We start from the raw sequence: 16,014 nt of genomic DNA, 5'->3' as shown, positions 1-16,014 counted from the left end.
GCGTTCTCAATTTTTTTACAGATGGTGGAACTCGTAAAACAACCTTTTCCAAAAATTGTCAATCTAGCAACTTATTCAAATGCAAATCATTCGAGTCAAGCGAAATTCGGCGCGTTCCGCTCTAACAGAGCATATAATTTGTAATGATCTACCAGAAAAAGAAAAACCATCGCCAAGATCTAATGAATAAAATATTATCGATTGAAGGGTACAAATTCCCGAACGAATCTATTGGAACTTGCACCAAATTATAACGATTCTTATCTATTTTAGGTTGAAGAGCCTCCCCCAGAACCCGTAAAAGACAAGAAAGAAAAAGATAAAGGCAAAAAAGCGGCCGATAAGGGCAAAAAGCAAAAAACTGAAGAAGAGGAGAAACCGGTTGAGGAACCTCCAGTGGACGAACAAGCATTGAGGCGCTTAAATCTTTGGGAACCCTACGAAGCGTTCATAGATGAATTGGTCTCACAGTCGTTAAGGCAAGCCGTCTCCGTTAGTTTGGAATTGCTGGTGAAGGCAACGGAGTCAAACCCAAATTTGTACCCGTTATTTGAATTATTGTTAAAACTGATTGACACAAATGTGGTATTCATACCTTCGATAGATCTCGAAGATACCGACAATTTTTTAAGTTTCGTCGAGTCGCTAATTGAAGACATGCGCAAAATGGGGATATTTATGAAACGAGTTAAGAAAAATGCGGACCCCGATTATTTTAATGACGTGTGCGAGGATCCCGAAATAACGAGCATGATGGAGATAGTGGTGAGCCGTGTTACACAAGCCATGGAGTTGGCGATGGAATACACTACGGTTTTCGACGATTTCTCCAACTTATGGTTGGACAATCGTCAAGAATTCTTAAGGCAATTTCTTCTGTACGGACGTCCTTTAACAGCAGAGGAGTTAGACATTGAGCAAGACGAAACGAGCGGTGGCCTGAAATCGACGCCGCCCATAGTTAGTCAATTTAAAGAACAAATCGACTTCTTCGAAGAAATGTATAAAACTGTCGAGCAACTTGAAACCGAAAAAATTATACTCGGCTGGCTACGCATCGACGCCAGACCGATACGTCAAGCGATATTAAATACTGTTGGAAAATGGGGCAACATGTTCAAGCAACACCTTTACGACCACGTCATAAACAGCATAAGTGAACTGGAAAACTTCATACAAGAGGCCATTGCGGGGATGCAGGTACAACTGACCGAAGACGATTACGAGGGTCTTTTAAAAGTGATGGCTTTCCTGGTAAAAATTAGAGACATGCAGGCGGCTACCGACGTCATGTTTGGCCCGTTGAAAGATATTATTGCTTTGCTGAAAGATTATGGGGTAGAATTTTCGGAAGAAACCTACGTACAGCTGCAAGAACTTCCCGATAAGTGGCTCACCTGCAAAAAGGTAATAATCTCTTATTTTAAAATGTTCTATCCATCTATCCTATTTTTTTTTTTCAAGTCAATATCAGTAGTTGCTGGGGTTCGCATTATTTCATTCCATATTTTTTCATTATAGTAGGACAGAGACGTCACTTGTGGCTCTCTCTCTCTCTCTCTCTCTGGTATCGGCCTGGTGGACGGAGCGCGCGTTTCCAGTAATACCAGTGCAGTGCAACCGTTTTGTCTCTGACATCATGAATGCCATGATCGTCCAAATATGGTCCTGTACAGTACCACTCACTGCGCATGTCTGAAGCATATTTGCATGTTTGCTGTTCAAAAAAATTCAAGAAAATCTGAAACCTAAAAATAACCTATGTTGAAGCCCACTGACTTGGGTACGCATTTTTGCAAAAAAATGAGTTTTTGTATCAAAGAATCGAACCCGAGTCGCCGGGGTGCAAGCCGGATATCCTTACTACTAGACCATTGTGGCACACAACACCTAATAAATATTCAAAGTGCCCTCATTCACTTAGAGTTCTTCTTACATTCCCATAACTAGTCTTTCAAAATCAATTGCCTAAAAAAAGTAGTACGATTGTGCTTACCATTTAAGAAGCGTATCGCTGTTATGTTGCCATTTTTGTCAATTTTGTGATTGGAATTATCGTTGTAGGTTGCAGTACAAACTAAACAAGCAGTAGGCCCATTACAAACCATTCAAATCGCAGCAATTAGAAGGCGAATAGCATTATTCGACGTTCGTCAGGCGATGAGCAGGGATGCATTCCGAAAGATGCCTTTCTTCCTTTGGGGTTGCCAACATGTGTACGCGTTGTTTGATAAGGTGCACAAGGAGTTGTCCGACTTTGAGGTCGAATTGAAGAAACTGAGCGAGCAGTCGAATTTGTTCGACTTACAAATGTCCGAATATAAGTCTTTGAAGGTTACCCGTAAAGAGTTGAAGCAAATTAAGCAACTGTGGGATTTTGTTAACATCGTCATGTCGTCAATTAATGAATGGAAGACGACGCCTTGGAAGAAAATTGACGTCGAGGGTATGGAAATGGAACTGAAGAAATTCGGAAAGGAGACCAGGCTCATGGACAAAGAGGTGAGGGGATGGAACGTGTACATTGAAATGGAGGCAACGATCAAGAATATGCTCACTTCCCTTCGTGCAGTCACAGAGTTACAAAATCCTGCAATTCGAGATCGCCACTGGATTCAACTCATGCAAGCCACAAAGGTAAATATACCACACGAGACGCCTCCATGTAACCGTAACTTAGAAATGTACGCTGCCAGATTAATTTGGAGGAAATTTACACTGTACGTATAACCATCAGAGCGCCAAACAGTTTTTCGAGTTTAATCTAATTTTAATAATTTCGTAGGTCAAATTTGTCTTAGACGATGAAACAACACTGAGTGATCTTCTCGACTTGAACTTGCACGAATACGAAGAAGAGGTCAAAACAATCGTCGACAAGTCCGTAAAGGAAATGGCAATGGAAAAATCTCTCAAGGAATTCAACCAAAACTGGAACGTACTCGAATTTGATACCGAAATACACGATCGAAGCAAAATAAGATTGTTGAAAATCGCCGAAGAAACGATAGAAATTCTTGAAGACAATCAAGTGCAGCTGCAAAATATGATGACCTCGAAATTTATACAGTTCTTTCAAAAGGAAGTTTTGGAGTGGCAGCAAAAGTTGTCTAACGCCGATCAGGTTATACAGGTATTCTTCGAAGTGCAAAGAAAGTGGTGCTACTTGGAGAGTATTTTTATTGGATCTGAAGATATCAGGGCACAGTTGCCGGAAGATTCGAAAAGGTTCGACAAAATTGACCGGGAATTTAAAGAGATTTTGAATGAAATGGTTAGGACCTTAAATATAGTTAGGGCGACCAGTAAACCAGGTTTGGCAACGCGATTGGAGCGAATCTTGGATGATTTGCTCTTGTGCGAAAAAGCCCTAAATAATTATTTGGAAACCAAAAGATTGGCGTTTCCTAGGTTTTACTTTGTGTCATCTGCGGATTTATTAGATATATTATCGACCGGAAATCAGCCACCTTTGGTGGCCAGGCATTTGACCAAGCTCTTCGATTCGTTGGCCAAACTGCGATTTGCGATGGAAGGTGGAAAGGAGAGTAAGAGGTCGAACGCGATGGGGTCCAAAGAAAACGACGAATGGGTACCTTTTTTGAACCATTGCGATTGTAGCGGAAAAGTTGAAGTGTGGTTAAACCGGGTTATTGACATTATGCGAGTAACATTACATCGGTCATTTAGCGAAGCGGTAACGTCGTACGACGAGAAACCAAGAGAACTTTGGATTTTCGACTATCCGGCCCAACCGGCTCTGTGTGGCACACAAATATGGTGGACGACGGAAGTGAACATTGCTTTCGCTCGATTGGAAGAGGGGTACGAGAACGCACTTAAAGACTATCAAAAGAAGCAGATTGCGCAACTAAACGCGCTAATCACTTTACTGTTAGGGGATCTCACGGTAGGAGAACGGCAAAAGATTATGACCATCTGTACAATTGATGTGCACTCACGGGATGTTGTAGCAAAAATGATTCAGGTTAAAGTTGAAAATTCGCAAGCCTTCCAGTGGCAAAGTCAGCTCAGACACCGCTGGGATACCAAAGTCAACAACTGTTTCGCCAACATTTGCGACGCTCAGTTTCTTTATCAATACGAATATTTGGGGAACTCGCCAAGACTAGTAATCACTCCTCTCACTGACCGCTGTTACATAACTTTAACGCAAAGTTTGCATTTAATTATGGGAGGAGCGCCGGCTGGTCCAGCCGGAACTGGCAAAACCGAAACGACCAAAGATTTGGGCAAGGCTCTCGGAATGATGGTGTACGTTTTCAATTGTTCGGAGCAAATGGACTATAAGTCAGTTGGAAATATATATAAAGGATTAGCGCAAACTGGGACGTGGGGGTGCTTTGACGAATTTAACCGAATCTCCGTCGAAGTGTTATCGGTAGTTGCTGTACAAGTAAAAACGATACAAGACGCCGTTAAAGTAAAGAAGGCCAGATTCAACTTCTTGGGCGAGGAAATTTCTTTGATTCCAACGGTAAGTTGTTAGCTCTGCTAGGGGCCCCCTTCATTGAAAAATACGAATGATGATTTGACATTCCTCAATCCTTACACCCTTGTACGATTCGGGTAATTAGTTCCTTTGCACCTTATTATTCATACAGGACAGGGTAATATTTGTTCCTACTTACCTTATCAGGGTGTCCCGCGACAAATTCCGGCTGTCTATACAGTGCGCTCGAGATAAGAGCTTATATTTGGCGAAATACGAAAAATTTGTTAAATATAATTTTATGTGTGACATTATGATATATCTGATCAGAAAAGAAAAATCAATTTGCTGGATAACATAAAATATGCATATGGTTGATATAGAAAAAAAAAACAAGTATAAATTGTGCACAACTCTTGTGCAGATAAAGCGCATTTTTTTAACCGAAATAGCTTTTGTTTTGACATCGCCAATGGATATATTTCTTGAAGACGTCTCAATCGCCCTTGTGAGTACCCTCTTCCGACAATCCATTCTTGAGGTATAAAGGAATATACCCGATCACGGTCGAGGAGGAGGGCTATGGTTGGTAGAAATTAATTCCTTTCGTTGAGACCTTTCATTAGAGTACCATGAAGGATATAACTAGTTCCACTCCCCCCTTTCCCTCCCCCGCATACTTTGATAAGAGGACAGAAAAAAGGGCAGTAGTTGGTAGAAAACGGTTTCTTTCGTTGAGACCGTTAATTAGAATACGAGGAGAGATAACATTAATTTTTAACCCCCCTCCCCCTCAGGCCTCGTCGCTCCCTGATCTCGAAACAGTCGCACGGGAAAATTATAGTTTGTACAAACCAATTTATTTCGATGAGACCTTTCATTAGAATACCATGAAGGGTAGAACATGTGTTACCCCCCCCCCCCCATTTTCTAAAGTTTAACTTGGCACCATTAAAGGCATGTGTATGCCAAATCTGAGACCAATTGGTTGTCGTATGTAAAAGTTATGCACATTTTTGTTTAATTCTTAAAAAATGAATTTTGAAAATGGGGGGGGTAAACACATGTTCTACCCTTCATGGTATTCTAATAAATGGTCTCATCGAAATAAATTGGTTTGTATAAATTATAATTTTCCCGTGCGACTCTTTTTCTAGATCAGTGAGCGATGGGGCCAGGGGGGGGGGAGGAGTTAAAAATTAATTTTATCTCTCATTGTATTCTAATTAAAGGTCTCAACGAAAGGGACCGTTTTCTACCAACTACTGCCCGTCTTTCTGTTCTCTTATCAAAGTACGGGGCGGCGGGAAAGGGGGGGTGGTGGTGGAACTAGTTTTATCCTTCATGGTACTCTAATGAAAGGTCTCAACGAAAAGAACCGTTGTCTACCAACTACTGCCTTTCTTTCTCCCCTCTTATAAAAGTACGGACTAGAGGGTGGGGGGTGGGGGAACTAGTTTTATTCTTCGTGGTACTCTAATGACAGGTCTCAACGAAAGGAATTAATTTCTACCAGCCATAGCCCTCCTCCTCGACCTCTTGTCGTGATCGGGTATATTCCCTTATACATCAAGAACGGAAGAGAGTACTCACAAAGGGCGATTGAAACGTCTGCAAGAAATATATCTATTGGTGATGTCAAAACAAAAGCTATTTCGGTTAAAAAATGCGCTTTATCTGCACAAGACCTGTACACAATTTATACTTGTTTTTATGTAGTCCTTGACACAGAAAAGTTGATTGCCTCTGAACTCTCTTACCATAGGGAATCTCCAATCGATGGTCAATAGCAAACAATCAAAAGTACAAAAATTTGAGTATATTGATTCCAAATTTTGTAAGTGGTTTTAATGACTTCACACACCCAGATACTGTTTCTTGATATATTTGTGATAGTTAATATTCAAAATAAAATGTTAAATATTATGAATTCGATTGCGTAATGAAATAAAACTACAATCATACATCATACGGCCTCACTTGTTCGTTCGTGCTCAGATGTGTACCCACCTTTAAAACGCTGGGCGGTGTTTTTTTTAACCACTAGTTTCTTTATATCGACCCGGTTGACTTTAACGTCTTTATGCTTTGGTTTCTTGCGACTAAAAAGCGCGATCCCCATTAACATTATCAGAGCGTTTCCAAAATTAAAGGCAACTTTATGTTTTTGCGTAATTACAATTCTCATAGAAACGTCCGTAATCTGTGCGGGTAAAGCTGGATTCACGTGCATACGAAATCCGACGATACTGTAATCCGAAAGGCGTATGATTGGTTAACAATTTCAAATGTGCTTGGCATATGTAATTCTGGTTCTGCCTATACATATATAAAATTCGTAAAATGTTAAACTGCGAAGCGAGCTACCGTTACATTTGCTTATTTTAAATGAAGCACTCTATACATAATTCCGTTTTTACATTCTATGTAAAATTCTATATACATTTCATGTTTATTACAAAACGCACGTACACTGATCCTATTTTAGATTAGAGCCAACTGTCTTGTTTAGGTCTTCGACTAATTTTATATTCAAAGTTTAGGTTGATTCTATACAAATTAAAAGTTGTAACGGGCTAGTTACATTTACAGGGGTTACAAACCCCTCTTGAGGAAATTAAATTTTATTCTCTACGGCACTGGCAAAATTTTTTTTACTGTAACAATAAATTTTTTCTATTTCGGTGTCACAATGATGATTTTGTACAACTGTTTTCGGCCGAAAACAGTTGTACAAAGACAGTGATTATAGTCGTTTTTTTTGGTAACTCATCTCTTAAGTTGGCAGTTACTAGTTAGTACAAGTAGGTACTTCGTTGGGTACTTCCATGTTTGAACTTCAAAATGTCAGTCTTACTACGCTGCCAACCTAAAACTTAACGGCATAAAAGTGTTCCCAACATAAAACATGTTAGTTCTAATGTTCCCTATAGTTTCTGATAATGATTTTTTTAATTAAATTAAAGCACCGAAATAGAAAAAATAGTATGAAAAACGCGTGTTACAATGCTTTATTGTAATACTCCTATCTTGCGGACACTCGTGGCTACGCTTCGCGTCGCCACTCGTGCCACAAGATAGTCGTATTACAATAGCTCGCATTGTAACACTTGTCTTTCAATATACTATTTCATACCACTTTAGCTCAGTAATGAATGACTCTTACCTTGTGAAGTGTTAGATCTTATAGTTATAATCTGGAAATTAAAAGCTGATACTCTGATTTGGCTCTCAAAAAGTACTCATATAAATTGAACTGATTGAATATATTGTTGAAGATAATATTCCCATTCAACACATCAATTTATACATATCTGGACACTAAATAAAATTTAACACACAAAAGAATGGTATTAATCATCTTCACAATTAATGAGAAAACAATGTACCTACCAATATCTTTGGTTTGGGTTGGGTTCACTTATCAGTTATTCATAAAAAATACACAAATTTGTTCGCGGGATAAATTCCCGTCAATCGACCTCTTCAGGAATGTTGAATCTGGACAAGCATGAGAATTTGAACCTTTTTTGCGTGGGGGTTAAACGAATTTTTTTGTACGTTAGGGCCATAGGGGCAGAGTTCACCCTCTCAGACGGTCGCTAAACTTTTCATTTTTCCTCCGCCACTGGACGTTCGGGCGTTTTCGGCAATTTGGCTGCTAACTTCACACAGGTGACTTTGCGGATCATCAATCATCATCATCATCCGCTAAAATAACCATTTTAAAGTTACGCACGTTTGCAACCTTTGATTATATACTACTCAAAGCTTGCAACGCATCATCTGGGTTAAATCTTTGAATATCAAACTATAATGTTTATCTTAAAAAACCACCTACCGACAAGATTAGATTTTACAAATCCCGTTTCGCCTAAATTTCGTTTTTCAACCCCGCCTCTCAATCTACACCATAATCGGCCGGTTAAAAATAATTTTTAATTTTAATTTAAATGATTTCAGATCGGAATCTTCATTACGATGAATCCTGGATACGCCGGCAGAACGGAACTTCCCGAAAATCTGAAAGCTCTATTTCGACCTTGCGCAATGGTCGTTCCCGATTTTGCGCTCATTTGCGAAATAATGTTAGTCGCCGAGGGATTTCAAGAGGCTCGACTGCTCGCGAGAAAGTTTATTACTCTCTACACGCTGTGTAAGGAATTATTAAGCAAACAAGACCATTACGACTGGGGTTTGCGCGCAATAAAGTCGGTACTGGTGGTCGCGGGCGCGCTGAGACGGGGCGACAGATTGCGGCCCGAAGATCAGGTGCTGATGAGAGCTTTGCGAGATTTTAACATTCCGAAGATAGTTACGGATGACGTCCCCGTTTTCATGGGACTTATTGGAGATTTATTTCCGGCTCTCGATGTCCCGAGGAAGCGAAGTTTAGAATTTGAAAAGTTGGCGAAAGCTTCGGCTGTGGATTTGAAATTGCAACCCGAGGATGGGTTCATTTTGAAGGTGGTGCAGCTTGAGGAGTTGTTTGCAGTTCGTCATTCGGTATTTGTGTTGGGATTCGCGGGAACTGGCAAAACGTGTGTTTGGAAAACTCTAAATAGAACGTACTACAATCAAAAATTGAAACCGTATTACAATGATCTAAATCCTAAAGCGGTGACAAATGACGAACTGTTTGGAATTATTAATCCAGCTACCCGCGAATGGAAAGACGGGCTGTTTTCGGTTATAATGAGAGATCAAGCGAACATGTCCGGAGATGGGCCAAAGTGGATAGTCTTAGATGGTGATATTGACCCGATGTGGATAGAATCGTTAAATACCCTAATGGATGATAATAAAGTCTTAACGTTAGCTAGTAACGAACGCATTGCCTTAACCAGAGCAATGAGGCTCCTCTTTGAAATTGCAAACTTGAGGACCGCCACTCCAGCTACGGTATCGCGAGCTGGAATTCTCTACATAAATCCGGCTGATTTAGGCTGGAATCCCTACATAGCGTCTTGGATTGACACCAGAAATGAAAACGAGAAAGCAAACTTAATGATACTGTTCGATAAATATATCCCCCCTTGTTTAGAGATGGTAAAGACAAAGTTAAAGAAAATCACACCTATCGTCGACATTGCGCATATCCACATGCTTTGCTTTTTACTTGACTGCTTTTTGACATACCAAAATGTACCGCCAGAATGCCCAAAAGAATGGTACGAAATTTACTTCGTGTTTGCGCTAATTTGGGCATTCGGATCGGCTCTATTCCAAGACCAAATAATCGATTGGAGAAATGAGTTTAGTAAATGGTTTACCAACGAATTTAAGACCGTTAAATTTCCCACTGCAGGAACCGTCTTCCATTACTATATTGATCAGGAAACGAAAAAGTTTATGCCTTGGAGCGATCTGACCCCGAGCTTCGAGCTGGATCCCGATATACCGTTACAAGCGACGTTAGTTAATACGGCAGAAACCGTCCGTGTGCGATACTTTATGGACAAACTGATCGCTCACAAGCATCCCGTGATGTTAATCGGAGGAGCAGGCAGTGGTAAAACCGTTTTGGTGTCCGACAAGCTCTCGTCTCTCTCTGAAGGGTATGCAGTTACGAATGTGCCCTTTAATTTCTACACCACTTCAGAAATGTTGCAAAGGGTGCTAGAAAATCCTTTAGAGAAAAAGGCCGGGAGAGTGTACGGACCACCTGGCACAAAAACAATGATCTACTTTATCGACGACATGAACATGCCCGAAGTTGATAAGTACTTCACCGTTCAGCCGCACACATTACTTCGCCAGTGGATGGACTACCAGCACTGGTACGACAGACAGAAGTTATCGCTCAAAGATATACACAACATCCAATTCATATCGTGTATGAATCCAACGGCAGGCTCCTTTACAATAGACCCCCGACTCCAGCGCCACTTTTGCGTTTTCGCCATAAGCTTTCCAACGCAAGACGCCTGCTATCATATTTACTCAAACATATTTTCACAGCACCTAACAAATCCGCTTAACAAGTTTCCATACTCCCTCCACTCCCTAAGCGTAAATGTCGTTACTGCCGCATTGACCCTGCATTCGAGAGTTGCGCAAACATTCCTGCCGACGGCCGTCAAATTTCATTACGTCTTTAATCTGCGCGATTTATCCAACCTATTTCAGGGAATGCTTTTTGCTAACGGCGACACTGCACCTAACCAGTCGGCTTTGATCCGTTTGTGGATGCACGAATCCTACAGAGTTTATGGCGACAAATTAGTGGAGCGCCGAGATCAGGACACCTTCTCTAAGCTGGTGGTAGAAGTACTAAAAAAGGGATTCGAAGAATTGGAAGAGGTCGAAGTAATGGCAAAGCCGTTAATATTCTGCCATTTCGCCGACGGTTTAGGCGATCCGAAATATTTGCCAATTCAAAATTATACTGTTCTAACGAGATTGTTAAACGAGGCTCTGGCCGGTTACAATGATTTAGTTTCCGCTATGAATTTGGTCCTCTTCGAAGACGCGATGAATCACATATGTCGGATAAATAGAATTATGGAGGCGCCGAGGGGGAATGCGTTACTGGTGGGAGTTGGGGGTTCCGGGAAGCAAAGCTTGACTCGACTGGCGGCGTTTATTTCCTCTTTGGAAGTATTTCAAGTTCAACTAAAGAAGGGGTTTAATATGTCTGATCTAAAAGCAAATATAGCGGCGCTTTATGTTAAGGCTGGGCTGAAGAATATCAGTACGGTATTTCTCATGACCGACGCGCAAGTTGCGGAAGAGGCGTGGCTGGTGGTTATAAATGATATGCTAGCTTCAGGCGAGATACCCGACTTACTGCAAGACGAAGAAGTGGAGAACATACTAAACGTCGTCCGAGGTGAAGTAAAAGCGAGTGGGGTTGATGACACGAAAGAAAATTGCTGGAAATTCTACATACAGCGGTGTCGCAAACTGCTTAAAGTAGTATTGTGCTTTTCACCTGTGGGCTCCACGTTGCGGATTAGAGGAAGAAAATTTCCCGCAGTTGTTAGTTGCACTGCTATAGACTGGTTTCACGAATGGCCAAAAGAAGCGCTTCAGTCTGTGTCACAAAAATTTCTACAAGACATCGAAGTTCTACCCAAACGCATAGTGGATTCGGTTTCCAACTTTATGTCGTACGTCCATTCGGTTGTTAACGACATGTCGGTGGTTTACTTACAGAACGAAAAACGGTACAACTATACCACCCCAAAAACGTTTTTGGAGCAAATCTCTTTATACTCAAAGTTACTCACCGAAAAAATTAACTTTCTCGAATACAGCATTATACGTCTCGAAAATGGCTTGCTTAAACTGGCATCGACTGCCGAGGAGGTTGACGGTTTAAAGGAAGTTTTGGCCGTGCAAGAAGTTGTGTTGGCCGAAAAAAATGCGGCCGCCGATAAATTAATTGTTGTTCTCGGTACTGAAAATGAAAAAGTGGAAACGGAAAAAAAGATTGCAACGGAAGAGGAAGAAAAGGTAAAAATAATCGAAGAGGATGTAAGCGTGAAAGCGAAGATTTGCGCGGCGGATCTGGCAAAAGCCGAACCGGCACTTCTAGCCGCGCAGGAAGCTTTAAATACATTGAATAAAAATAACCTTACCGAGCTAAAGTCGTTCGGAACGCCTCCACCAGCGGTGGTAAATGTCACGGCGGCAGTTCTAGTGTTATTTTCGAAAGGTAAAATTCCCAAAGATCGTAGTTGGAAGGAATGCAAAATGATGATGGGAAAGGCGGATCAATTTCTGAATGACCTAATATATTACGACAAGGAGCATATGTCACCTGAAGTTGTAAAAGTGACACAAGAATATTTGAAAGACCCCGAGTTTCTACCAGAAATTATACTTGGCAAATCTGCCGCGGCTGCCGGGCTCTGTTCGTGGGTAATTAATATACTAAAATTTTATGACGTCTTTGTGGTGGTCGAACCAAAAAGGAGGGCACTAAACAAGGCAAATCAGGATCTCGAGGAAGCCAGAGCGAAGCTTGTCGCCCTAAATAAAAAACTTGACGAATTTGAACAAACATTGAGCGTTTTAAGAAATGATTTTGAGGAGGCCACCGATGCTAAACTAAAGTGTCAAGCAGAGGCGGATGCCACCGCGTTGATGATAGATTTGGCTAACAGATTAGTAAACGGTTTGGCATCAGAGAAAGTTCGTTGGATCGCTTCGGTTGCAAATTATAAGGCAGCCGGTGTGACTATGCCGGGTGACGTCCTACTAGTAACAGCATTTATCTCGTATGTAGGTTGCTTTACAAGACGCTACCGGTTAGAAATGATGAATCGTTACTGGTTGCCATTTCTTCAGAAATTAGACGTTCCAATACCAATGACCGAAGGTTTAGATCCGCTTTCTCTTCTAACAGATGATGCTAGAATAGCTAAATGGAACAACGAAGGTCTACCAAATGATCGCATGTCATCGGAGAATGCGACAATTTTGGAAAATTCGGCGCGTTGGCCTTTAATGATCGATCCTCAGCTACAGGGAATCAAGTGGATTAAGAACAAATATGGTAGTCAGCTTACCGTAATACGCCTCAGCATGAAGAATTACCTCGATACTATCGAGAGATGCATAAGTAACGGCCAGGTAATTTTACTCGAAAACGTTGGCGAAACTATCGACGCCGTCCTAGACCCTATTCTAGGTCGCATTCTCATTAAAAAGGGCAAGGCAATTAAAATAGGCGACAAGGATGTCGACTACGATCCGAGATTTCGGCTTATTATCCACACCAAACTGGCCAATCCGCACTACAAACCGGAAATTCAGGCGCAAACCACCCTAATCAATTTCACGGTGACGCGAGACGGACTAGAGGAACAGCTTCTGGCGGAAGTAGTGAAGGCGGAACGTCCCGATTTGGAACACCTGAAGTCGAATTTAACCAAACAGCAGAACGATTTCAAGATTACGCTTAAAACGTGCGAGGATAATCTGTTAGAACGACTTTCGTCGGCAACCGGAAATATTTTAGGAGACGTGGCACTCGTCGAGAATTTGGAGAAAACCAAAAAGACGGCCGCGGATATTCAGATCAAGGTGGCCGAGGCTAAAGTGACTTCGATTAAAATTGACGAGGCTCGTGAACAGTATAGGCCCGCGGCTATACGAGGATCTTTGCTCTACTTTATATTAACAGATCTCAACAGAATCAACGCCATATACCAATTTTCACTAAAAGCATTCACGGTTGTATTCCTAAACGCGCTGGTGAGGGCCGATCCTGCCGAAAAATTGACACAACGCGTACTAAACCTGCTCGACAGCATCTCGTTTATGGTCTTCATGTATACGAGCAGAGGACTGTTTGAATGCGATAAATTAATATTTTTGGCTCAAATGACTTTTCAAATATTACTCCGCGAGAACGACATCCTACCGAGCGAATTGGATTTCCTCTTACGTTTCCCGGCGCTCACAGTGCACTCCCCATTCGATTTTCTCTCAAATTTGTGTTGGGGAGGTATCAAAGCCCTGTCAGGATTAGATGAGTTTAAAAACCTGGACAAAGACATAGAAGGCTCCATTAATCGATGGCGAAAGTTTGTCGAAAGCGAATGTCCGGAGAAAGAAAAGTTTCCGGGTGAATGGAAGAACAAATCTGCCTTACAAAGGCTTTGCATGATGCGTGCCTTAAGACCAGATCGTATGACTTACGCGGTTAGCGCATTTGTAGATGAGAAACTGGGTAACAAATACATTGTCGCTCGATCGGTACCATTTGCAAAATCGTACGAAGAGACCAGTAGTGCAACGCCAACGTTCTTCATACTGTCGCCAGGTGTAAATCCACTAAAAGACGTCGAAGCCTTGGGAAAACAATTGGGATTTACTTTTGATAACGGAAATTTTCACAGCGTTTCCCTAGGCCAAGGGCAAGAAATTGTAGCCGAATCCGCTATTGACATCGCGACCGAAAACGGCCACTGGGTTATCCTACAGAACATACACTTAGTTGCAAGGTGGCTTTCGAGTTTAGAAAAGAAAATTGAGCAAACTATGGATTCGTCAAGTCCGGACTACCGGTTGTATTTAAGCGCCGAGCCCAACAGCGATCCCCAAATTTGTGTGATCCCACAAGGAATACTGGAGTCAAGTATCAAAATAACTAATGAACCACCTACTGGCATGTTCGCAAATCTACACAAAGCCCTAGACAATTTTAACCAAGAGACATTAGAAATGTGCACCAAGGAAGCGGAATTTAAAGCGATCTTATTTTCGCTGTGTTATTTTCACGCCGTAGTCGCCGAGAGAAGAAAATTCGGGCCTCAGGGCTGGAACAGAAATTACCCGTTCAACGTAGGCGATTTAACAATCAGCGTAAACGTCTTATATAATTACTTGGAAGGTAACACAAAAGTGCCATGGGATGATTTACGATATCTGTTTGGGGAAATAATGTACGGCGGGCATATCACAGACGACTGGGACCGTCGCCTCTGTAGAACTTACCTAATCGAATTCATGCAGTCTGAACTGCTAGATGCCGAGCTGGAATTTGCACCAGGCTTTCTGGCACCTCCCAACACCGACTACGTCGGCTACCATCGTTACATAGACGATCGCCTCCCGCCCGAATCTCCCTACTTGTACGGGTTACATCCAAATGCCGAAATTGGATTCCTGACGAACCTCTCGGACAACTTATTTAAAACCATTTTTGAACTGCAACCGCGCGACACCGGCAGCTCGAGCGGAATAGGTATATCAAGAGAGGATAAAGTGCGTTGCATAATAGAAGATATTATCGATAAGCTGCCGGAGGAGTTTCGAATTGTAGAAATGATGGCCAAAGTGGAAGACCGGACACCGTTCATTATAGTCGCGTTTCAGGAATGCGAACGTATGAATATGCTCACCAAAGAGATGCGCCGATCCTTGAAAGAACTCGAGTTGGGATTGAAGGGCGAACTGACAATTACCTCAGTTATGGAAGTTTTAGAAGAGTCGTTATTTATGGATTATGTACCCGAGAGTTGGGCGGTTAAGGCGTACCCCAGCATGCTACCCTTAGGTCAATGGGTTGGCGATTTGTCGATTCGAATTAAGGAACTAGAAGGTTGGGTGGGCGACTTCCAGATGCCACCTGCAGTTTGGTTGGGCGGATTTTTCAATCCGCAGTCATTTCTAACGGCGATCATGCAACAGACCGCACGTAAGAATGAATGGCCCCTCGATAAAATGTGCCTATTAACCGACGTTACGAAGAAACAAAGGGAAGATTTAACGACGACGCCCCGAGAAGGTGCTAACGTATGCGGATTATACATGGAGGGTGCAAGGTGGGACACAGCATCAGGTAGCATAGCCGACTCTAAGCTTAAAGATTTGTTTCCGGTTGTACCCGTAATTTACATTAAGGCAATAACTCAAGATAAGCAAGATTTGAAAAATATGTATGACTGTCCTGTGTATAAAACGAGATCGAGAGGACCGACATTTGTCTGGACGTTTAATTTGAAAACAAAAGAGAAGGCAACTAAATGGACATTGGCAGGTGTTGCATTATTGTTACAAGTTTAAATTGTTAAGTTTTAAAGATTTAAGAATGTTGTAGTTAAAGA

At 41.8% G+C, this 16,014-nt stretch overlaps 1 protein-coding gene across 1 annotated transcript in view; it reads left to right on the top strand.

Moving 5' to 3' along the window:
* Nucleotides 1-16,014, top strand: part of LOC116158635 (dynein beta chain, ciliary-like) — a 33,272-nt gene extending 17,258 nt beyond the window's left edge. Inside the window, exons 5-8 of the mRNA XM_031471452.1 lie at nucleotides 274-1,407; nucleotides 2,065-2,637; nucleotides 2,786-4,498; nucleotides 8,417-16,014. Of these exons, the coding sequence (XP_031327312.1) occupies nucleotides 274-1,407; nucleotides 2,065-2,637; nucleotides 2,786-4,498; nucleotides 8,417-15,973 (10,977 nt within the window). The 3' untranslated portion in view covers nucleotides 15,974-16,014. The remainder of the gene's footprint in view (nucleotides 1-273; nucleotides 1,408-2,064; nucleotides 2,638-2,785; nucleotides 4,499-8,416) is intronic.

Source organism: Photinus pyralis, unplaced genomic scaffold (genome assembly GCF_008802855.1).
Source record: "Photinus pyralis isolate 1611_PpyrPB1 unplaced genomic scaffold, Ppyr1.3 Ppyr1.4_LG1, whole genome shotgun sequence".
In the NCBI taxonomy this organism is placed as follows: domain Eukaryota; kingdom Metazoa; phylum Arthropoda; class Insecta; order Coleoptera; family Lampyridae; genus Photinus; species Photinus pyralis.
This window is presented reverse-complemented; position numbering and strand designations above follow the sequence as displayed.